Source organism: Ambystoma mexicanum, chromosome 5q (genome assembly GCF_040938575.1).
Source record: "Ambystoma mexicanum isolate Mex_15411 chromosome 5q, UKY_AmexF1_1, whole genome shotgun sequence".
Classification (NCBI taxonomy): domain Eukaryota; kingdom Metazoa; phylum Chordata; class Amphibia; order Caudata; family Ambystomatidae; genus Ambystoma; species Ambystoma mexicanum.
The window spans coordinates 72,620,322-72,640,673 of NC_090933.1; the positions used below are offsets into that span (position 1 = coordinate 72,620,322).

Sequence of the window (20,352 nt, forward strand, 5' to 3'; positions counted from 1 at the left end):
TCATCTGTCCGTCACCTGCCACTCCCTTCACAAGCTGGGCTTCTCCCTCAATTTAAAGAAGTCCCATTTGACACCAACGCGGCGGCACCAGTACATCGGAGCAGTGCTCGACACATCCCTGGGGCAGTGTTTTCCTCCCCAGGTGAGGGCTCTTCACATTCAGCAGATGGTGCACAAGTTTCAACTTGCCCAGAATCTCCCAGCGTCTGAGTTTTTGAGACTGCTCGGCCTCATGGCATCCTGCATTCTTCTGGTGCCAGAGGCTCGTCTGTGGATGAGATCTTTGCAGCTCCAGTGGTCTGTCCTCCGGCCGGCTGTCGGACCCTGTCCAGGTGCCGCCCTCGGTCGCCCAGGACCTTCTGTGGTGGGTCGTCGAAGGCAATCTGATGAAGGAGGCCCCATTTTGGCTGCCCTGGGCGGAGGTGATGATCGTGACGGACGCATCCCTCATTGGATGGGGAGCTCATGCCAACGAGTTGACAGTCAGCGGTCGTTGGTCTCGGTTGGAGTCCAGACTCCATATCAATCTGTTGGAGCTGAGGGCCGTCAGGCTAGCCCTGAAGGCTTTTCTGCCGACTGTGCGAGGAAAGAGTGTCCCGATTCTAACGGACAACACGGTGGCCATGCACTACCCCAACAAAAAAGGGGGGCAGGGTCTCTTCCTCTGTGCAGGGAGGCGATGCAGCTCGAGTTCTGGGACATCCAGCAGGAACTTTCGATCTCGGCTGTTCATCTGGCCTGGGACGACAACGAGACGGCGGACGCTCTGAGCAGGCAGAGCACGGTCTCTCACGAGTGGGAGCTGGCTCAGGAGATTCTCCTTGAGATCTTCGCCCTTTGGGGGACCCCTCAAGTAGATCTCTTTGCCTCCAGTGTCAACCGGAAGTGCAAAAGGTTTTGCTTGCGGGAATTTCCTCCAAAAGGAGCCTTAGGAGACGCGTTCTTGGTGGAGTGGTCATTCCCACTGCTGTACACGTTTCCTCCAGTCCCCGTCATCCCGCAAGTACTGCGGAGGTTACGGAGGTTCAGTTCCCAGATGATCCTCATTGCTCCGGCGTGGGCCCGCAGGACGTGGTACCCGGACCTTCTCGACTTGTTCATCTGCCCTCCACGTCGTCTTCCCTACCGAGACGATCTGCTCTCACAGGAGGGGGGTCAGGTTCTCCAGCCAGAGGTCGGATCCCTCAACCTTCACGCTTGGCTTCTGAAAGGTTGAGGTATACGGATTGGGACCTCCCTGAAGACGTGATGGAGGTGTTGCTCTCGGCCAGGCGGCCGGCAACGAAGTTTCTGTACCATTGCCGTTGGAGAAAGTTCTGCGACTGGTGCAGAGTTAAGAATGTGGATCCTTTTGAATGTGACATTCCCATGGTTCTGTCTTTTTTTGCTTTCTTTGGCCCACAGGGGCTTGCAAGTGGGGACCATTAAAGGTTACCTGGAGGCGCTGTCCATATTTAAGCGCTCGTCTGAAGAGTGTTCCTGTTTTAGAATTCCTTTAATTTCTCAGTTTTTGAAAGGGCTCACTAATGTGTTCCCTCCGTCACCTTTTCTGGTGCCCGGTTGGGATTTGAACCTTGTTCTTAAGTTTCTTATGGGTGCTCCGTTTGAGCCTTTACATTCTTGCCCTTTGAGACTGCTCACTCTTAAAACTGTGTTTTTAGTTGCGGTTACTTCCGCTCGCAGAGTGAGTGAGTTACAGGCACTTTCAGTTAAGCCACCCTTCACTGTGTTTCATAAGGACAGAGTTGTCCTTAGAGTTCGTCCTTCTTTTCTTCCGAAGGTGGTTTCGGATTTTCATTTGGCCAGAAGGTGGTTCTTCCGGCGTTCTATCCTCCTCCACATCCTGGTAAGGAAGGCTTGATCCTAGGAGAGCTTTCAGCTTTTATATTTCGCGCATGTCCCGGGTCAGAGTGGACGATCAACTTTTCATTGGTTACGCTGGAAAGCGCTTGGGACAAGCTGTGACGAAACAGACTTTGTCTCGTTGGATTATTTTAGCTATCTCCGAGTGTTACCGCTTGGCAGGTAAGGACCCTCCGGCTGGCTTGCGGGCCCATTCTACCAGGGGAGTGGCTGCGTCTACTGCCCTGCAGAGGGGAGTTCCTATTCGTCACATCTGTGATGCAGCCACCTGGGCTTCAGTACATACTTTTGTACGTCACTACTCCCTCGATTCCATCAGAGGGCAGGATCTGGCCTTTGGCAAGGCAGTCCTCTATTCTGCAATTTGATTAGGCATGCTAAATTTGTGTTCTAAATTCTTTCCAACCTCCTTGCTTGGTACTGCTTTGGGAGTCTGTCATAGATATGGAATACGTCGGAGGACCCAATACCCTCGAAGAACAAGTTACTTTCTTACCTGGTAACGTTCTTTCGATGGGATGGTCCGACGACGTATTCCATATCGCTCCCTCCCTACCTTCCCCGCTGCAGAATTTCTTTTGCGATTGTAGCTTGCGTTCCGCAAGGCATTGTGTGTCTGACTGTCAGTAAACTGGAGGCACATGTTCTGGGAAAAAACTATAACTGAGGCTATCGGCGGCGTGCGTCCTACTTATCGCATCGGGCGATGTCGGCCGTCGGAGGAGGTTCTCGGGGACGGCGCATCGACGTCATCGATGCAGGACGCAGACGCCGAAGATTTTCCGAAGCAGCACAGCTGTGGACATTGCCTGTCATAGATATGGAATACGTCGTCGGACCATTCCATCGAAAGAACGTTACCAGGTAAGAAAGTAACTTGTTCTTCTCCAGCATGGGGTCTGACATGGATACACATGCTCATGAATATTCCCGCTTATCAAAGCTTGAAAAAAATAAGGGATTCATTGACTTTGTATCTCTGACACAAGCATGTGGAGAGTCGAAAGAATGTCCTGTGACAAATCTCTGTGAGGTGTCAGGGGAGCAGGCTTGCTGGGCCCAGGACCTACGTCGTCGTCCCCATCCCCGTCAGTGTTCTCGCTGTCGTCGCCTCCTTCGGCAACTTCCTCCTCTGCAACGTTCCCGTCATCCCCAATGTCTTCCAGGACCGTGTGAACGGAAACCATGTCCTCTTCGTTGGAAGAAGAAATATCCGTGCCTTGGAGCACTTCCACCCCCTCCCCCTTTTTTTGTCCTGAGGGGTTGGTCTCTGGCTTGGGGGCGGCATCCTCTTTCCTGGGGTCTTTTCCACTTGTTTGGCCGAAGCCTCTCGCCTGGGAGGAACAGCCACTCTGGCTGCCGTCGGGGCACCCTGGACTGGGTCAGCCCCTTTCGACTTTCAAAGGGCGGCCGCCACCAACTTGATAGTTGAAGACGATTTAGCTTGTATCACCGGGGCCTTCACTGGCAGGTCGGACACCTTACCCTGCGGCTTGGCCTTCTCTGGTTTCTCCCGCAGCTCGCCAGGACTAGCTTACTTCCTCTGTGATGAAGAACTGGAGTGATGGCTGGAGGTGGAGGCCGATGCAGAAGATGAGCGTGCCCTGCTTGTTGCGGGACCTGATTGCCCGGCGACCCCGACTGAAACAGACTTGAGATGCTTGGCCTTTTCTTGGGCCCCCACGGATGGAGTGCCCTCAAAGTACTTGGAATTCCTCTCTGACTGGCTGGATCTGTGAGCCACACGGGTTGAGGCCTTGGCATTGAGCCACACCACCAGTCTGCTGTGCCAATCCTTGTTGGTGCGCTTGGTAAAGCCACACCAGAACTCGTGATCCTCCTCCTTGTGCGTCAGGTGAAGACAATAGAGGCACTGGGAATGCTGGTCCTCCACGAACACATTCCTCAAACGGCAGCTGGTGCAGAGCTTGAAGAGGGATCCCCTGTCGTCCTTCTTGTCCGACATTGTCCGGCGTGCAGTTTTGGCATTCTGGAATCTTCGAAAAAAAAACACTCTACGATTCTGCCCTTGAGGGGTGATGAAAGACGCCGACAAATGAATCCCCATTAGTTGGATGAAGAAACGATAAAGCACACTGGTGCTGGTGGACTCGATTGAACATAAATAGGAATTTCCTAGCAAAAAAGCATGAAAAAAGCAGAAGGCTCCAAGCGCGGAACACAAAGACTCCCAACACGTGGACCTGCGCTAAAAATCTGAAGATGGTTGCCAGAGGCGGGGCTTAAAGAGAGGGCAGTCATTGGCTGGGGGTGAAACTGTTTTCTTCTTTTACCATGACTTCCCGGCCTGACAACAGGGAATATTCATGAGCATGTGAATCCATGCCAGATCCATGCTGGAGAACAACAGTTACAGGTAAGTAACTTGTTCCGTACGTGTTGCTCAAGAGTAGATGATCAAGATTTCATATATTGGGAGGGTACATTGTAAGATATTCTGAGGAAAAGGGATTTTTATGTAAGGATAGTAAAAGTTCCACTAAAGGTCTGCCACTATGCCCGAGTGTCATCATTAGTGTGGGTGTGATGAAACTATGCACCAAGCAAAGGAATTGTCTTCCCAATGCCAGGTTCTGTGGGTTGGAAATCTGGCAGAAAACTACCTCTTAAATGTGTGTGTGTGTTTAGTTTAGTTTGCCTAGCTTGTGTGTGTGCGCCTTGAACTGTGAGCACTGCTCTACCAGGCGACCTGGAAGTTGTTGAGACCTGCTAGAGGCTGTATGGAGAAGGTTATAGTGGTAATGAAGGCTGTATTCCTCTTGGGCTTTGTTTTTTGGGACTCATTCTGCTTAATGCAGCGTGATCTACCCTTCTAATTTGGGCTGTAGTTAACATATCCTGTTAAATGTGGTGGGAAATGAGTGATGGGTGGAGAATGTAGTGTTTGCCTGAGCTCGAATTCTGTCTCGAGTGAGTAAAAACCCATGAACCTCTGTAGCATAAAGAGAGGATAATTGCTGTGCTATGCTCAAGGAATTGTAGAGGACCTGGAATCGGACTTGTATTTTTTTGACGGAAGGAATTGACAAAGATGATTGGTCGCTTTCTTGTATATTGATGCCAGCTGCCTGGTAGAGTGCTGCACTTTGCAATGATGGATTGCTGCAATTGCCTGCAACTTGGTATCAAAGCAAAACCGAGGTGAAGAAGGGACACATTTCTTAACACTGTGTGCGGAAAAAAAGTTTAACTACCCGAGTTCATCTGAGGGCAGAGTGCAATTTGGTAAGGATTAACAGTTTTAGGTTTCGCACTTGTCCTAGGGCCTGGCAACTATGCAGAAAACTTGCTTAATCTCTACTGCTGAAGAACCTGACTATTTAAACCCTTGTGTCCCTCCCACCCCCAAATGGTGGTAGTCCATCTTTGTGTTTCGGTCATTTTTGCTATACTTTTTCTTTCATTAATTCCTTGTGTTATGGATTATTTCAGTTGTGGTTGCTGTCTCATGAGCACAGTGTGTTCTCCTGAGCTCAGGGTAAGCCCTTTTTAGCTTGAGCTAACAGATGAGACATGCAATTGCTGCTGTTTTTCTTCCGCGGGAGCATGGCTTGCACCAGCATTCTCCTCACATCTTCCTTTATCTGTACCATGTTTTTTGCCCCCTAGTTGAGCACAGTTCCCCTAGCCATGTCGTATTAGTACGAATTGTGAGAAATCAAAGGGTGTCTCACTTGCTAGTCTCCAGTAATCCCTCCCTCAGGTGACCAGAGCACGTTCATCGCTTTTGGATCAAGACTCTCGGGTGGACCAGTACGGGAGGATAACCTGGGTGCGGGATCTTCAGGGAGTAGGGGTGAGAAAACCGATGGTGAGACGCAGTATCCCACCCTTTCCTATACCCATCCTGCTTGATAGGATTCTCCAACGTTCCAACTCTCCCCCCCACCCCTTTCTACACAAACACTGGGCAGAGGACATGTCCCGTTAATAAGGTCAGGTGAAGTCGGGCACTTGGCCTTAATCACATACATCTGATAACCATAGGCTACCCCCACACAGGCGGAACATGGAGACACACTCTGAGCAAGGTGGAACACGAGAAGGAGCAGGTCTTCCGGGGCGAAGGCGAACCCACTGTAGCATAACGAGGGACCAGATCAAGGGACAGGGAAACCCTGAAGATCACTGCAGGAGGTTGTTGCCTCTGGGAAACCTTGAAAGAACACGCAGATAAAGCCAAATCCTAGAAAAGAAGAAGACAGCATTGTGTTTCAAGGACACCAGCAACCCTCCTCGGTGAACGGCAGAGTTGGAGAAGCAAAACCGGAGAGAACAGAAAGGAATGCACACAACCGGTTAGTTAGCAAAAGACTTGAAAGGCGGGTTTGTGTCAAGGAAACATTGAGGCTGCAACGGTTTATATCCGAATTGAAGGTAGCGTCGGTGCTGATGAGCCATGAAAGAAAGCAAACCTGTAGTGAACTTTAAAGTCAGTGTTAACTGTGAAGCTAGTGATAGAGTAGCGGAGTGGTCTGGTGAAAGGGAACGGCCCACTTGAAAGTCTCTACGAAATGTTTGTTTTGGTATAAAGCGACAAAGTGAGCGAAATCTGCAATGCATAAATGTCAAGATTAACCCAGACGAAAGGGGAAGTTAAAAGGGGATTGCTTTAAGAGAAAGATTTCTTTGAACTTTTCTGATTGTGTTGTGGAACTACCAAGAGAAACTGGGGCAAATACCATAAGGGAGTGCTGAAGTGAAAGCTGAAGTGGTCCTGTGGAGGTCTATGGAAAAAGCCTCGGACATTCGAAAGTCTTTGACATCTGTGAAACCTCTAAGCTTGACTGAAGGAGACCTGGAAAATGAAAGAAGTTGGGGTAAGGGAACCCCAAACTAACGTGAATACAGCTTGGGGAACCCCTGCAAGTACTGTGATTGCGAGGTCCAAGCATGGCTGAGGGAGATCTATGTTGAATCCGGTACTTTTGTTGAGAGGTCCGAGCCCGACCGAGGGAGACTTACTTGAACTGTTGATGCCTTGAGAGGTCCGAACCCGATAGAGAGTGACCTGCGTGAACTTTTGTTGAACTGTGAAAGAACTTTTGGTGAATTTGTGACTTTAACATAGAAGGCCAAGTGAGCCTCGACCCACGTTTTGAACTGCCTTTTTGTTGTTAACCGAAGCCAGAGTGCATCATCCTGTTTACGGGGGCTGCCTTACTCCGTGCTGTCGAACATGGGGAGGAGAGCTGACTCAGCCAGCTTGATCCCTTATGTGTCATGGCCACAGGCCACAGAACACAAAAACCACACCACCCAGGGATGGAGGCAATGGGTCACTTGACTCACTTATGTCCCTTTTGGACCTATAAACACAGGGGCCCTGGTTGGACTCAGTCCTGGCGCCTTTGGCGCCAGGCTCATATTGAGATGTGAGCAGGAACATTTTATTTCAGTGCAGGAGTGCTTTTATTTTACAAGTACTTTTCAGGAGCTGAAAGCCTTTATTCCAGAGAACATCCTCATGTGCTGACTCATCGGGTATGGCTCTCTAGGCCTGGTCTTCATGTGCTGACTCATCAGATGTTGCAGGGTGTGGCAGGCAGGCTGAACCTGGTGGGTGTGGCTTCTGAAGCTCAGCTATATAAGCTGCTCCATCCTTGAGGCCGGTGCTTCGCGTTACTGTGCACTCCTGTGCAACATGACGCTCACCGTCGCTTGGACCAGTTTACTTACCTTTGAAACTAGGCGTTCTCCTGCATACTCAACTCCAGGAAACCGGTGCTTCATCGCTTCATCTGCAGACTCATCTCCTGACATCCAGTGATCTTGATCCCGACGCCGCAGCACTGCACTCCGCATCCACAAACTCGGACCCTGTGAAGAAGAAGAAAGACAAGGTTAGAACATCGTTCTAGGGCCACGCCGCATTTCAACACTGCGTGCCCCCTAGTTAACAATTTACCAGCTACTGTACCGCTGCAGCTTCGTTCCTCATTCCCTCCGGCTATCGCCTCAAGCTCCACAGCTTCTGCCGGGCCGGCAACATCACCCACACGGGAAGAAAGCAAAAGAACAAACATCAAAAGTGGAACGTACAGCAATACAAGACAACGAACTTTACAATAGAAAAAAACAGACGAGGAAAGACAAAGGCAAACAGGAACACTTACCTGAAGTATAGTGGCTTAGGCGCAGCAGGACTGGACTAGCACATGCAAGGGACCAGTGAAGGAACTCGGTCCAGAACATACAAGCCCCCCTGCCAGAAGCAGCAGGATGGCGTGCTCGCCAAAACTAAACAGGTGAGCTTTCTAGGGACAGTGTATCCCTCGTGTACCATGGTTTTTGGAAGGGGTCTGGAAGGGGATCAGGCGCACAAGCTGGCATACTCGCGCCCCCCATTCCCTACACAGGAGCAGTCTCCAGCAGCATCACCTATTACCACCAGTCACCACATAAGCGCAGAGGGCGAATTCAGACCCAAGCGACCTCGCCCCAGGGAGGGCTGCAAACGTGCCCCAACGCCTCCGCAGAGACCAGGTGAGCGTAACATTATAACACTGACTTTCCTTTGCGTACACGTTCGCCTTTACCCACTTTTTGTATAAGAGATAGGGCAGTTTGAGAACCCTGAAGGTATCTCAACCGCTAGTCCCCGGGGGATCTGTCATCCAGGTGGCCAGGACATGGCCATCACTTTTGGATCCAGTTCCTGTGGGAGGATCACCTGGATGAGGCGTCCCGTCCTCAGGGAGTGGAAGTGGGACACCGGAATGTGAGACGTGGTATCACCTTCCAGTTCACCCTGAGCGTCAACGGGCCTAACATGTCCCAACACAAGGGTCAGGCAATTACTGATTACACACACCTGACTTCCATCACTCTTCTCCACACAGATAAGAGGCAGAACACGAAAGCACACTCTGAGAGAGGCAAAACACCAAAGGAAGCAGCAGTTCCGAGATGGCAGTTTAATACGAGGAGAAAGACAGTGAGACCAGAAAGGGTTGCAAGGAGGGAATTGCCCTTGGCCTTTTCAGAGGAAGAAACCTGTTACTTTCACAAGCCCTCCAGGATAAGAAACATGAAACCAGTAATTAAAGCTGAAGAAATGTGCATTGTGTGTCAAAGCTACGTGTGGCTCTCCTGCATCGATGGCTGAGGCAGGGAGGAGCGATTGCCGTTGTGGTACTGTCCTTGGCTCCGACAATAAAGCCGCTCCAGTAAAGTCAGCACAGCCGGTGAGTCTGGGAGACTGATAGCAGACCGCTCTGTGTTATAACAAAGGTTGCAAGCGGCAACCTTGTATAAAGAAATCTGCAAAGAACAGAGGTTAAGGTGTATGTTATGAGCGACGCAAATAGAATTGAATATCCAAGGAGTGAGTGAACCTTTGAACAGTAAACAATGTAAATGACATATACAGAGTGGTCCGGCACCACGTGGGTGATCATTCAAAGGTCTCTGTAGCATAGCCAACTGAGAGTGTGAAAACTGTAAACTGTGAAATCAAAGTGGTCTTTCAATGGGTCAAGCCAAACCCTGTGCCCATTCGAAAGGTCTTCGATAGCAAACGAGAATAGTTATTGGTCCGGGCCCGGCTGAGGGAGCCTAATTGTGAAAAGGGGATCTGAGCCTGGCTGAGGGGTGATCCAGGGTGAAGAGTGAATCGCCCTACTTGAATACTTGGAAAGGAACTCTTTCATTTGTTTGAGACATCAGGCCGTCTGGATCAAGAGCCTTTTGGATAACTAAGGGACTTGGGTATAGAAGGTCTGATGCTTGTGATAGAACTGTGTCCTCGTGCCGAAGAAGCCCAAGAGTGTGCTATGCTCGAGTGAACCGTCTTGTCCTGTGCGGAAAACGTGGGGAAGGGAGGCCAACGGCCTGAAAATTCTGACTTATCATTCAGGGAACACTTCTTTCTATGTCCCCTCAGTATTTGTAACTTAGCCGTAAGGATGGACAATAGGTTTTTTTTTTAGTATAGGCCCTTTTATTTTGATGAGACTCAACTAGGACTGCATTATTATTTTGATGGTCGTAGCTTGCTCCCATCTTAGATTTAGGTTTAGATAGGCGTAGATCACACCCTTGATAAGGTTCAATACACACCCTTGGACTGTGGTCACTTGTGTCAGTCTTACTTTGATACCATGCCTTCCTTTCAGCAGGCATTTGTTTTATTTTAGTTTAGGCCATTTTGATTAGACATAGACTGATGAGGACTGTCTTCTTTATTATTTGATGGGAAATACTACTCCCATCATAGCTATAGGGCAAAGTAGGAGTTTTTCCAAACCCCTAAAATGTAATGAAGGTTTTGAAATGTGTAGCTCTTATGTCGGTGTCATACTTGTGATACCATGCCTCCCTTACATAATCCCTTTATTACTGTGCGCCAACTGTCAATTTTCCACTGGTGAACCATGTTATAAGAGCATTGCCCCTTGATTCTCTGATACATGCTATTAGCTATCCCTCTGCTGTTAGGGTATATTAAAACTAGACATTCCTCAATTGAAGATCATTATATTGAGAGTGCCCCATGTCGTCTCAACATACAGTGACATTCCTGTCAGCAGCGTTTCCTGCTGGTTCTCCCAAAATCATACACCCCCCCCCCCCAAACCCCCTGTACTCCTGTACTATTTTTAATATCTATCCAACTCCCCCAATCAAAGTTATGTCCCGTCTTTCCTGCGCCTTTGAGTCTTATGCTAATGGAGCATAGATTTCCTTCTGATTTGCAGGGGACACACCTTCTGCAGACAATTCGATTTCGACCTGTCTTCTAGTGTCAGTGTTCCCATAGGAATTATACATCCCCATAAACCCTGCCATTACCATTCCATTGCCCTTGAGCCTCTCATCCTTTGGCAGGTGAGAATGTAATTATATCAATAACCAATGACCGGAACAGCACTGTTTTCTGCATTGAAAATACAGAAAATTAAAAACATTATGTATTATTTTTATGTATAAAAAATAAAATGATATGCACAATTTATGTTTGGTGTATAGAAAATGTAGTTAATGTTCCATAACTCAAGTATTTCTGGTTATAAATCTAAAACAGTTTTCCTAGTTACACCATTTGCCATACAGAGGTGCTGCAACCTTCCTATCACTCAGATACCTCGCATACCAATGCCTGGCAATAAAATGGCAAAAGGTCGCAAATGTCCGAGTCCCTGGGCATACATGGTAGTGTCAAGCAAATGTCAGGCATGTGCTTATCTAAAGCCTATAGAAGAGTCTGAACTCTTGAATTTGCCAAAGCTTGTTCCTTATCTACTTGTTGTTCCATGTTAAACCAGGTGAGAAAAGTCGATGCTCCAAAAGATCAAATGGACAAAGAGTGGGACGAGTTTCAGAAGGAGATGAGGCAAGTCAATACGGTAAGTGATACGTTGTTAGCGGGTGTTTCTGAACACTTAGCACAAGTGCAGATGTCCCTTTTTATTTCATTTCTTCATGACCATGTATGATAAAACACTAGTGTCAGTTAAGTGTGGATGCACTTTTCAGTGCAGATTACCTGGCAAAGAAACAACGTCTGAGATTATTTAACTCTGATAAATGAGACGGTTCTTAACATTCAAAGTGAAGAGCACAGAACTCTTTAACTGAGTGTATGATCTTTTTATTCCAGTTCCTTAATTTAGCTCGTTCAGTTTGAGGATCTATTTGTAGGGGAGGTTGAGTTTGTATTAGCGGACATCTATGAAATATAAAGATTGGAAGACTTTCATTAGCTTGTGCATCATAGGTGGTAGAGTCAAAAGATACAGGTGAAGTTTAGATGGCGAATGCAGATACCTAAATTACTTGTGAAGCGCAATCCATTTTATAGTGGTACCAATGTGTCCCTATTTCTATTATGCCAGAAGACGTGGCGCTAACTGTAATTAGCACACTAGATACACAGGAGCCTGCAGTAAAATATATAAAGGCAAAAACTGAGAAAGTAAAATGAAACTCATCTACAGTAACCGATTGGGAACACTACCAATTTAGTTTACAAATCTGACCTTTTCCACTTCCCTGAGGCCTAGTTAGTTACCAAAGCCAGCTCAAAGGGACAATGTCCAATTTGCAAAGAGCAGCACCATTTTAGATCATTTACTGGTGTCATTGCCATGGGTTTGGTGAAGTCATAGCGTCAAAATGAGATGTTTCAAATGAATAAATGCCATGACTTTATTAGTGCACTGACTTCATAACCTATGTTGTGTTGCAGACAGCGTTCCTCCTAATTAAAGGAATTTTGTAATATAAAAAACAGTGGTAATTCCCAACTCAATGGCCCCATGGTAGTCCGTTCACCATGATAAAAGTATTTAGGTTCAGTAAATTAAAGTCATCAACGAGTGTATAATTAATAACGTGTCTTGCAATATTGCCACTTCAGAATGTGATTTGTATGACGATGTGTGACTTCACACCGAATAACTGATGGTCAATATCACACAAACCTTTGTGTAAAAGATCAGAAAAAGAAATGCCTACATCAGCAGTCTCACAGTATTTTCTTATCCATGGTGTGTATACAGTAGGTGGAAAATAAAGCATCAAATAATAATGGCTGCAGAGTAGCAGGGAATATAACTAACAATACATGTTTTTAATGACATTGGGTTGTGCCAAAATGGGGTTATCATTCTGCTATGATGAAAGGATGCCCAAGGATGCCCAAACAAGAGAATATGCAGATCAAGTGACCCTAGCTCATGAGTCATCTCCTCACTTACAATGTGTAATAAACCATAAAGACTCAATATTGGCATGGGCCTCGTTGGCATTCTCCCCTGCCTTTCTGTAGACTGTATGGCAATAGCGAGCAGAGAAAGGGAAATATGCTCCAATAGGGAGAGCATGCTTGCTTAAAGGTCAGCTAGCTTGTATTAGGGCCAAAGCTCTCTTCTCTCAAAATGTGAATTGATTTTACAACACAGCTAATCTCTTTTTGGCACTGCAGGTTTCTGAGGCGATAGTGGCAGAAGAGGATGAGGAAGGGCGATTGGAGCGTCAGATTGAAGAAATTGATGAGCAGATGTAAGTATATCATGTATCCTTGAACCCCCTTCGTATATTACAACCCTTGGCTCATATAAAAAATCCTGTCATTTTATTTCTTGAACTTCGTGACATGCTTCTAAATTATGTTCACAGCTTCTATATTACTTTGGAGTATCAGACCAGGTAAGAATGAATGTTAAAGACGCACATCGATGGGAGCAACATTCAGTCAAATGTAAATGTTTTTGGTTCAAATTTGGATGCAGAGGGAAAGGGCCAGTCTTAATATTATTTAACTGGCTCCCGGTTGCTGCGAGGATTAAGTTCAAGAACCTACATCATCCACAAGGCTTTCTGGGGCCTGTGACCCCGCTACATCCAACTCTCTCTCCCTAAATACCTCCTAGACCCCTTCGGTCTTCGATCGCCAACTCTCTGCAGATCAGATGCTTTTCCAAGCAGAGAGTGGGGGGTTATATCTCTCTTCCGCAGGAGCCTCCCTCTGGAATGGGCTCCCTGCCCCTATCGGACTTGAGCCGGATCTCCTTAGGTTCCTGAAGCTTCTCAAGATCCTCCTTTTCTCTTCTTCCTTCCCTCTGCCCAGCTAATGTCCCCTCTGCTGCATTGACTGGCTGCCCGATTCCTTATGATGCATACTGGGCACCAGGCCCTCCTCGCCCAGTCTACCCTAGCACTTCAGTCACTCCTAATCCCCCCCCCCAACTGCCCTTGCCCGTCTGACATTCTTCCCTCTGCACTAGCCTGCTTGGGCCTGCACCGCTACAGAGCCCACCAAGCCCCTTCCTCGCACTCACCATGTGGACCTTCATTACCCTGTATTCCCCTGGCACTTGTCCACCTTGCCTCCCCTTGGCACTGGCGTAGCCACCTTCTCCCCCCACCGTTCCTGCCCCCCAGCACTTCTGCGCTCCCCACTACCTACCTACACTTCTTTCCCCCTTTACCACAAGCATGTTCTGCTCTGTCTGGAACAAAGCCCTCCCCGTCGCCCCCCCCCCCCCCCCCCAACTCCCCTGCACTTCTTGTTACTGCACTTGCACGATTCGAATGACGCAAGGCTTAGTAGGACCGATTTTTATTAGTCATCCCTGTTCCCCCCCCCCCTTCTGTCTTGTTGCGCCTTGATACACCACTTGCTGTATAAGCGCATTATAATTACCCAATAATAAAAATATTTGAGATTCTCCATTTCCCACAAATGGCAACGCATAATGGAGGAAGGGAAAATGGAAGAGAAAGTGAGGGCATGTCTGTCCTTAGCTAAAGCAGTAAAAAAAACAGGCTGTGCGAATTGTATTACCCTTAATTGACTTTTACAGAGCTAAGATATTGGCGACTATCTTGTATGGAGTCGATTTGACTCGCGGCAAGAGTAGAAGGTTCCTGGACTACCAGGAAGGGAGAAATTTGAAGAGTGCTGGGGGTCCCCGCCTCAGTCCCAGTCGGCCTTATAAGACTGAAAGTGGGGCTAGAGTTTTGGTGCGGGCAGCTGATGAAGCGTAGACATACACTGTTCTTTAAGATGCCAGAGCACAAGGACCACAGATGGACTGACGTCTACCTGAATTCCACCATGGGTAAGGGAGTCAACCCCTTATTTTGTATTTTTAAGAAAAGGTGTGAGGAATTAATGGAACAACTTGATCCCCAGGGATGGTCTCTGACGATTTAATCAAATCAAAGGTTAAGAGATGGGATATTATAGCAGATCTCAGAGACCTGATACTTAGTAACGAGTGGTCTGGTGGAAAGGAGTAGCCCACTTGAAAGTCTCTGTGAAAGGTGCATTGTTTGAGGCGATAAAAGTGAATGAACTGTAAAAGCGAAAGTGAATGAAGTTAACTCCGAGAGAACGGTCTGAGCCCGACAGAGGGGGACTGGTGTTAACTTTTTGTTTCGTTATTTGCGGAAGACTGGAACAAGAGCCTTTAACTTGGAATGCCAGGCAGCCCTCAATCCACTTTCCGAATTGTTTCAGTGTTAAAGACCGTGCCAGTGTGTCATTCTGCCTATAGAGATTGCCTTATTCCGTGCTGTCTAAACGTGGGCAGGAGAGCTGATTCAGCCACATTTTTTCCTTGTAGAACACTGATTTTCCTTTTATATACATACCTACTTACACAATTATTTTTAACAAGAGATGAGCATTAGGTTTTATTAGCATAGGCCATTTTGATTTGACAGACATGACTAAGCTGTTTTCTTTATTATTTAATGGTTGAGATGATTCCCATCCCAGCTATACGGCAAAGTAGGAGTTTTTCCAAACCCCAAAAGTTAATAAAGGTTTTACAAATTGTGTCCGTGTCATACTTGTGATGTCATGCCTCCCTTACACAGCCCATGGACTGACCATGGTCGTGCTAATCCCTGTGGTCATTCCCATCCAGTTCCTGCCCTTCCCCGCCCAAAACACTGCCTCATGGGATCTCTTTCGACCTGCTTTAATCAAGCCTTACCCTCAAACTTTGACTCAAAACATAACTACTAAGACCCACCCAGACCGCAAACAATGTTTGCAACACCATGCTGCCATTATTTGATGCAAACTGGGACAGGCAGCTACTCAGGCTGCACCTGGCCCATCTGATGCAGGACAACCAGGCCAGGCCAGGGCACAGGGAGTACGGGGGGTGTAATGAGGAGGAGAGCAGACTCTGCAAGGCAAGCACCCATCCCCAGGCCATCATCCTGGGCCCTCAGTGACACCCAGTTGGTAACTGAGCATCGCCTGGACAGGGAGACCATTACTGGGCTGCTGGCCACAATACATGACGAAAATGGGAGCAGGATTAACATCCGCACAGCCGTGCCCCTACTGGTGAAGCTGGTGCTAGTCCTGCAGTTCCTTGGGACGGTCACTTTCCAGCATTCGGCCACGATGCATGGCATGGCACGGCACAGTCAACATTCAGCACAGTCCTTGGCCAGGTGCTGGATGCCCTTCTACGCCATGTCAACCAGCAAATCGCACTGCCCACCACCCAGGCCCAGGTGAATGACATGAAGGCGCGCTTTTATGCCACTGCACAACTACCCAACGCGATAGCAGTCAACTGCACCCATGTTGCGTTGGTGGTGCCCCAGGCTCATGAGGCAGTCCACAGTAACCACAAACACGATCACTCCATGAACATGCAGGTGACCTGTGGCCCTGAACTTATTACCCACTGCTATGCCTGCTACCCTGAATCCACCCACGACTCCATGGTCCTACGCAACAGCACAATGCCGGGATACATGTAGAGGCACAGAGGACAACAGACCTGGATAGTGGACGAGTACAAACCCAGCCACAAATGCATGTCGAAGTATAAGTAAAAAAGGGGGAGGGGTTTAGCCGCAGGAAGCATTACATGTCAAGAGGAGGCACTGGCAGCAGCTGTGCGGCACCTGCACCATCGACTGGGGGCACCCAAGGGTGCATGCACATGTCTACCACACCCGGACACACACATGGTGATGGACACACCCCGCTGCCAACACAATGGCACATCAGACCACATCAACCACAATGCACCTTGAATGTGCTGCAGCTCAGATCCACACAGCATGTCCACCCATGCCACAGCCGTCTTCCCATATGCAGTCTGGTTGACTGCAGTCAACCGTCACACAGCAGCCACTACAACAACACAGGGTGCATATACAGGACAAGTAATGCATGGCATGATATACAAAGGATGCATACCCATCACGCATACACATTGCATGGTCTGGATGCACACAAGAATGCCCATGCCTCACAATGGCCAAATACATTGAGACTGCAGACCCATGCATGAGACAGATGACTGATGTTGGTATTCCATCCCATACAAGTGACTCTGGATACCCGCAGCTGAAGTGGCTGATGACCCCTGTGCCTGACCTACGAACACCACATGACCATGCCTACAACCATGCCCACAGCCGGACACGCATATGCATAAAAACGCACTTTCGGACTAAAGGCATGATTCTGGTGCCTAGATCGCACTGGAGGGGCACTGATGTATGCACCAGACAAAGTAGGGAAAATTGTAATGCTTCACAACATTTGCCTCAGGAGTAATGTGCTGCCACCCCCACCGCCCCTCCCGATACTGACGGGCAACACCCAGGGGAAGATGAAGATGACCGTGTGGCCGGAGCCAGAGCAGACGCACAGGGATGAAGTGAGGGAACGGAAACTGGCCTGGCAGGCACTGATACACAATAACTTTGAGCACGTTGACCTGACCCAGTACAGATCCAGCACATATTGAATAAAGGGCACAAGTACACAATCATAATTGTCCTTGCATTTTTCTTTAGTTCAACAGGCTTTAATGTCACTTTTTCTAACCCCATCTGCTCTCCCCCAACCCACCACCAACAACCCAGCACACTATCCCCCTACCACAAACACCCCAGTACGCTATCCCCGTTCTTCGCCCCCACCCACCACTAACACCCCCAGCACACTATCCCCCTTGCCCCTACCCAACGGCGTGTCCATATGGAGCACACTCAGGCCAACAGTGTGCATGGCTGTCATGAAGGCTGTGCCCTCTTTCCCCAAACCCCAGCATCCGGGGAGCGTGAGCGTAGCTTGCGCTGGGACCTCCGCCTAGGTGTTCGCTGTTAGGATTCCTTCGTGGGGGTGGTGGAGAATGAGGTATTTGAGGCTGCCATCGGCAGCTGCTGGTGGTGGAGGGCATTACTTTCCCTCTTCTGCTTCGCAAAGGCAAAGAGCCCCTCACAAAGCTCCTGCACCCTCTGGCTAAACCCAGTCAGGGAGGCTGTGCACGCTTTCACTACAGCCCTGGTTAACGCATTGTCCCAGGCCGTCCTCTTCGTGGCTGCTCTGATGGATCGACTGATGGCCTGCACATGCTCGTTGTGGGCAGTGGCAAGGCCCTCTATGTGGCGCTGGCATGCCTCCATGGCATCGAGGCGTTCCATTACAGCGCCCAAGGCGGCAGTCGGCTGAAGTGGAAAGCTGGGACGTTACTTAGTGGGCCTTCTGTCTGGTGACCCATAGGAACTAGTGTTGGTATCCGGCTGCGGGATGTGTGTGCGTCGGTGCTGTCTGGCCCTGTGGGCTTGGGCTGCGCTTGGTCTCCCGAACTGGGCTCTCGGTGGGGGGTGTGATGGCTGGCGATGTCTGCGGCCTTGAGTCGGGGCTGCAGCTGCATGCTGGCTATCACTGCAGATGCTTCTCGCCCCTCCCTTCTCCTGGGTGCCGGTTATTGGGGCATTGTGGTCAACCAATACCTGGCAACTCACCCGCTGTATTGCCATTTTCTGCTCAAACTTCCAGTGCTACGCAGACGACACTCAACTCATTTTCAGGCTGCCCTCTCCTCCACCTCTCTCATCACTGATTGCCTAACTGCCATTCAAGATTGGTGTGCCGCCAACGATCTTTGTCTTAATGCCAGCAAGACATAGATCCTCCTCATTGGCACACCATCACCTTCCTTTCCCCTCACTCTCTGGCCGGCCTCCCTTGGCCCTCCTCCTATCCCCACCTGCGAAGCCAAGAACCTTGGTGTCACCTTTGATTCCACTCTCCTTCTCCTCCCACATCGCTGATGTATCAAAAAAGTCAAACTTCCTACTGCACCTTTTCAGAGGTATTCTTCCTTTCCTCTCATTCCCCCAGAAGCTCACTGTCTCCCAAGCTCTGGTTCTCTCTAAGTTGGACAATTGCAACAGCCTCTTTCTTAATCTACCTGCCTCTACTCTCTGCCTTTTACACCTTGTCCAGAACAGGACTGCAAGACTTGTCCTTGGCCTCAAGCCCTGGGATCGTATCTTTCCAGCTCTGAAATCTCTCCATTGCCTCCTAGTGGATGCAAGGATTAAATTCAAAACCCTCTGCATTGTCCACAAGGCTTTCTGGGGCCTGGATCCAACATACCTTCAGCTATCCCTCTGCAAATACCTCCCATCTCGAGCACTCCGCTCCTCTACCTCTAACTCCCTCAGGGCCAGTCGTTTCTCAAAGAAACGAGCTGGGGGTAGATCTGTCTTCGGCTGGGGCCTCCCTCTGGAACAGCCTCCCTGCCACTCTAAAACCTGAGGAGAACCATCTCTGGTTCCGGAAGCACCTCAAAACCTTCCTCTTTGCTTCTGCCTTCTCCTCTCCCATGTTGATTCTACTCTCCCTCGGCACCATGCACCTGGCCACCCTCTGTCCTCCGGGCCTAGGTACCTGCTCATCTTGCCACCCTCACACACTGCCTCCGGGCCACCCCTTGCACTGGGGTCTCTATCTGTACCCATACAGCCCTCCCCTTTTCTTCCTGCACTTTCAGACCTACTCGGCCTGCTGCCATAAACCCAGCACTTGCCACTTGCTGGCTGTACTCCCATTGTTTGTTGTCTTTTTATTTATTATTTTATTATTTTTGTTTTTTCCTTCTCGCTCCGCACTCTCCTTTTGTTCCCCCTTCCATGCACTTCTCCCCCTTCCCCCTTTACCCTGCACTTGCACGTTCTCAATGTCACTGGGCCTAGTAAGATCGTTGTTTTTGTTCTCCCCTGTTCCCCTTCCCTTGACTTGTCACGCTCTGAAACACTTGTGTATGAGCGCGACAGAAATAAAATATCAACATCAATATCCACGCTAGCCACTGGTATGCCCCTGTCGGGCTGGCCTTGGGTAGTGGTTGTGCCCTTGCTGTGGTGGGGTGTGCATGGGTGTTGCCTGACGGCCCCTTTGCGGGGTGATGGTGGTGGCGCGGGAGGGCCCACGTGTAGACGGCCCTGCTACGTCCTTTTCCCCTGATGGCTGTGTGCCTGTAGGGGGACATAGGAGATGGCATTAGGACACATCCTGTCACGTGTTTTGGCATGCATGGCAGTCATTTCAGGTTGAGATGTGTGGCACAGGGCTGTTGGACTCATGCATGGGCCTGGCCTGCTTGGATCTGTTAGCAGATTGGCAGAGATGGGGCCACATGCTGGGGAGAGTGGGGGCGGGTGTGGTACTTGGAGATGTGAATTTGCTTTGTTGGCATGGCAGGGGAACATTGCTGGCATAGCCGTTGCTTGTCGTGCAAGCTCTGGATCCCCATTACCAGCTGGACTGTTGCACATGGTGATTGGGGAGGCTGGCACTTGTCACTGACAGCCACCAATGGGGCACTACTGTGCACCCACCAGGGCTGTATGGTGCCTGGATGTGTCCCTTGGCTGCCATCCCCACTACTCTGCCTCACAGGAGTGGCCTTGGGGTGCACTGGCACATAAATGGGTGCTGCTGTATAGGGGCCTGTGGTGGCTCACACCCACTGCCCCCAGTCACAATGCCCGACTCATAGGTATTTCAACTGGGGGATGCTGTGGTGGGCTGTTATTACACTTTGAGGGGGGTGGGAGTGTTTGACTCACCTTCTGCCTCCTGGATGCCAGTGCTAGCCTCAGCTCCTCCAACTCCCTCTATACCCTCCATGTTAATCACAGTGCTGCAGCGTACCTTCCTGGGTGTCGGGTCGAGCTGTGGTGGTG

The 20,352-nt window shown here is 49.3% G+C and overlaps 1 protein-coding gene across 1 annotated transcript in view; it reads left to right on the forward strand.

Annotated features, from left to right (window-relative positions):
- The window catches only part of ZNF830 (zinc finger protein 830), a 612,967-nt gene that overhangs the window by 538,569 nt on the left and 54,046 nt on the right, over positions 1-20,352 (forward strand). The window contains exons 8-9 of the mRNA XM_069620545.1: positions 11,151-11,231; positions 12,812-12,888. Of these exons, the coding sequence (XP_069476646.1) occupies positions 11,151-11,231; positions 12,812-12,888 (158 nt within the window). The remainder of the gene's footprint in view (positions 1-11,150; positions 11,232-12,811; positions 12,889-20,352) is intronic.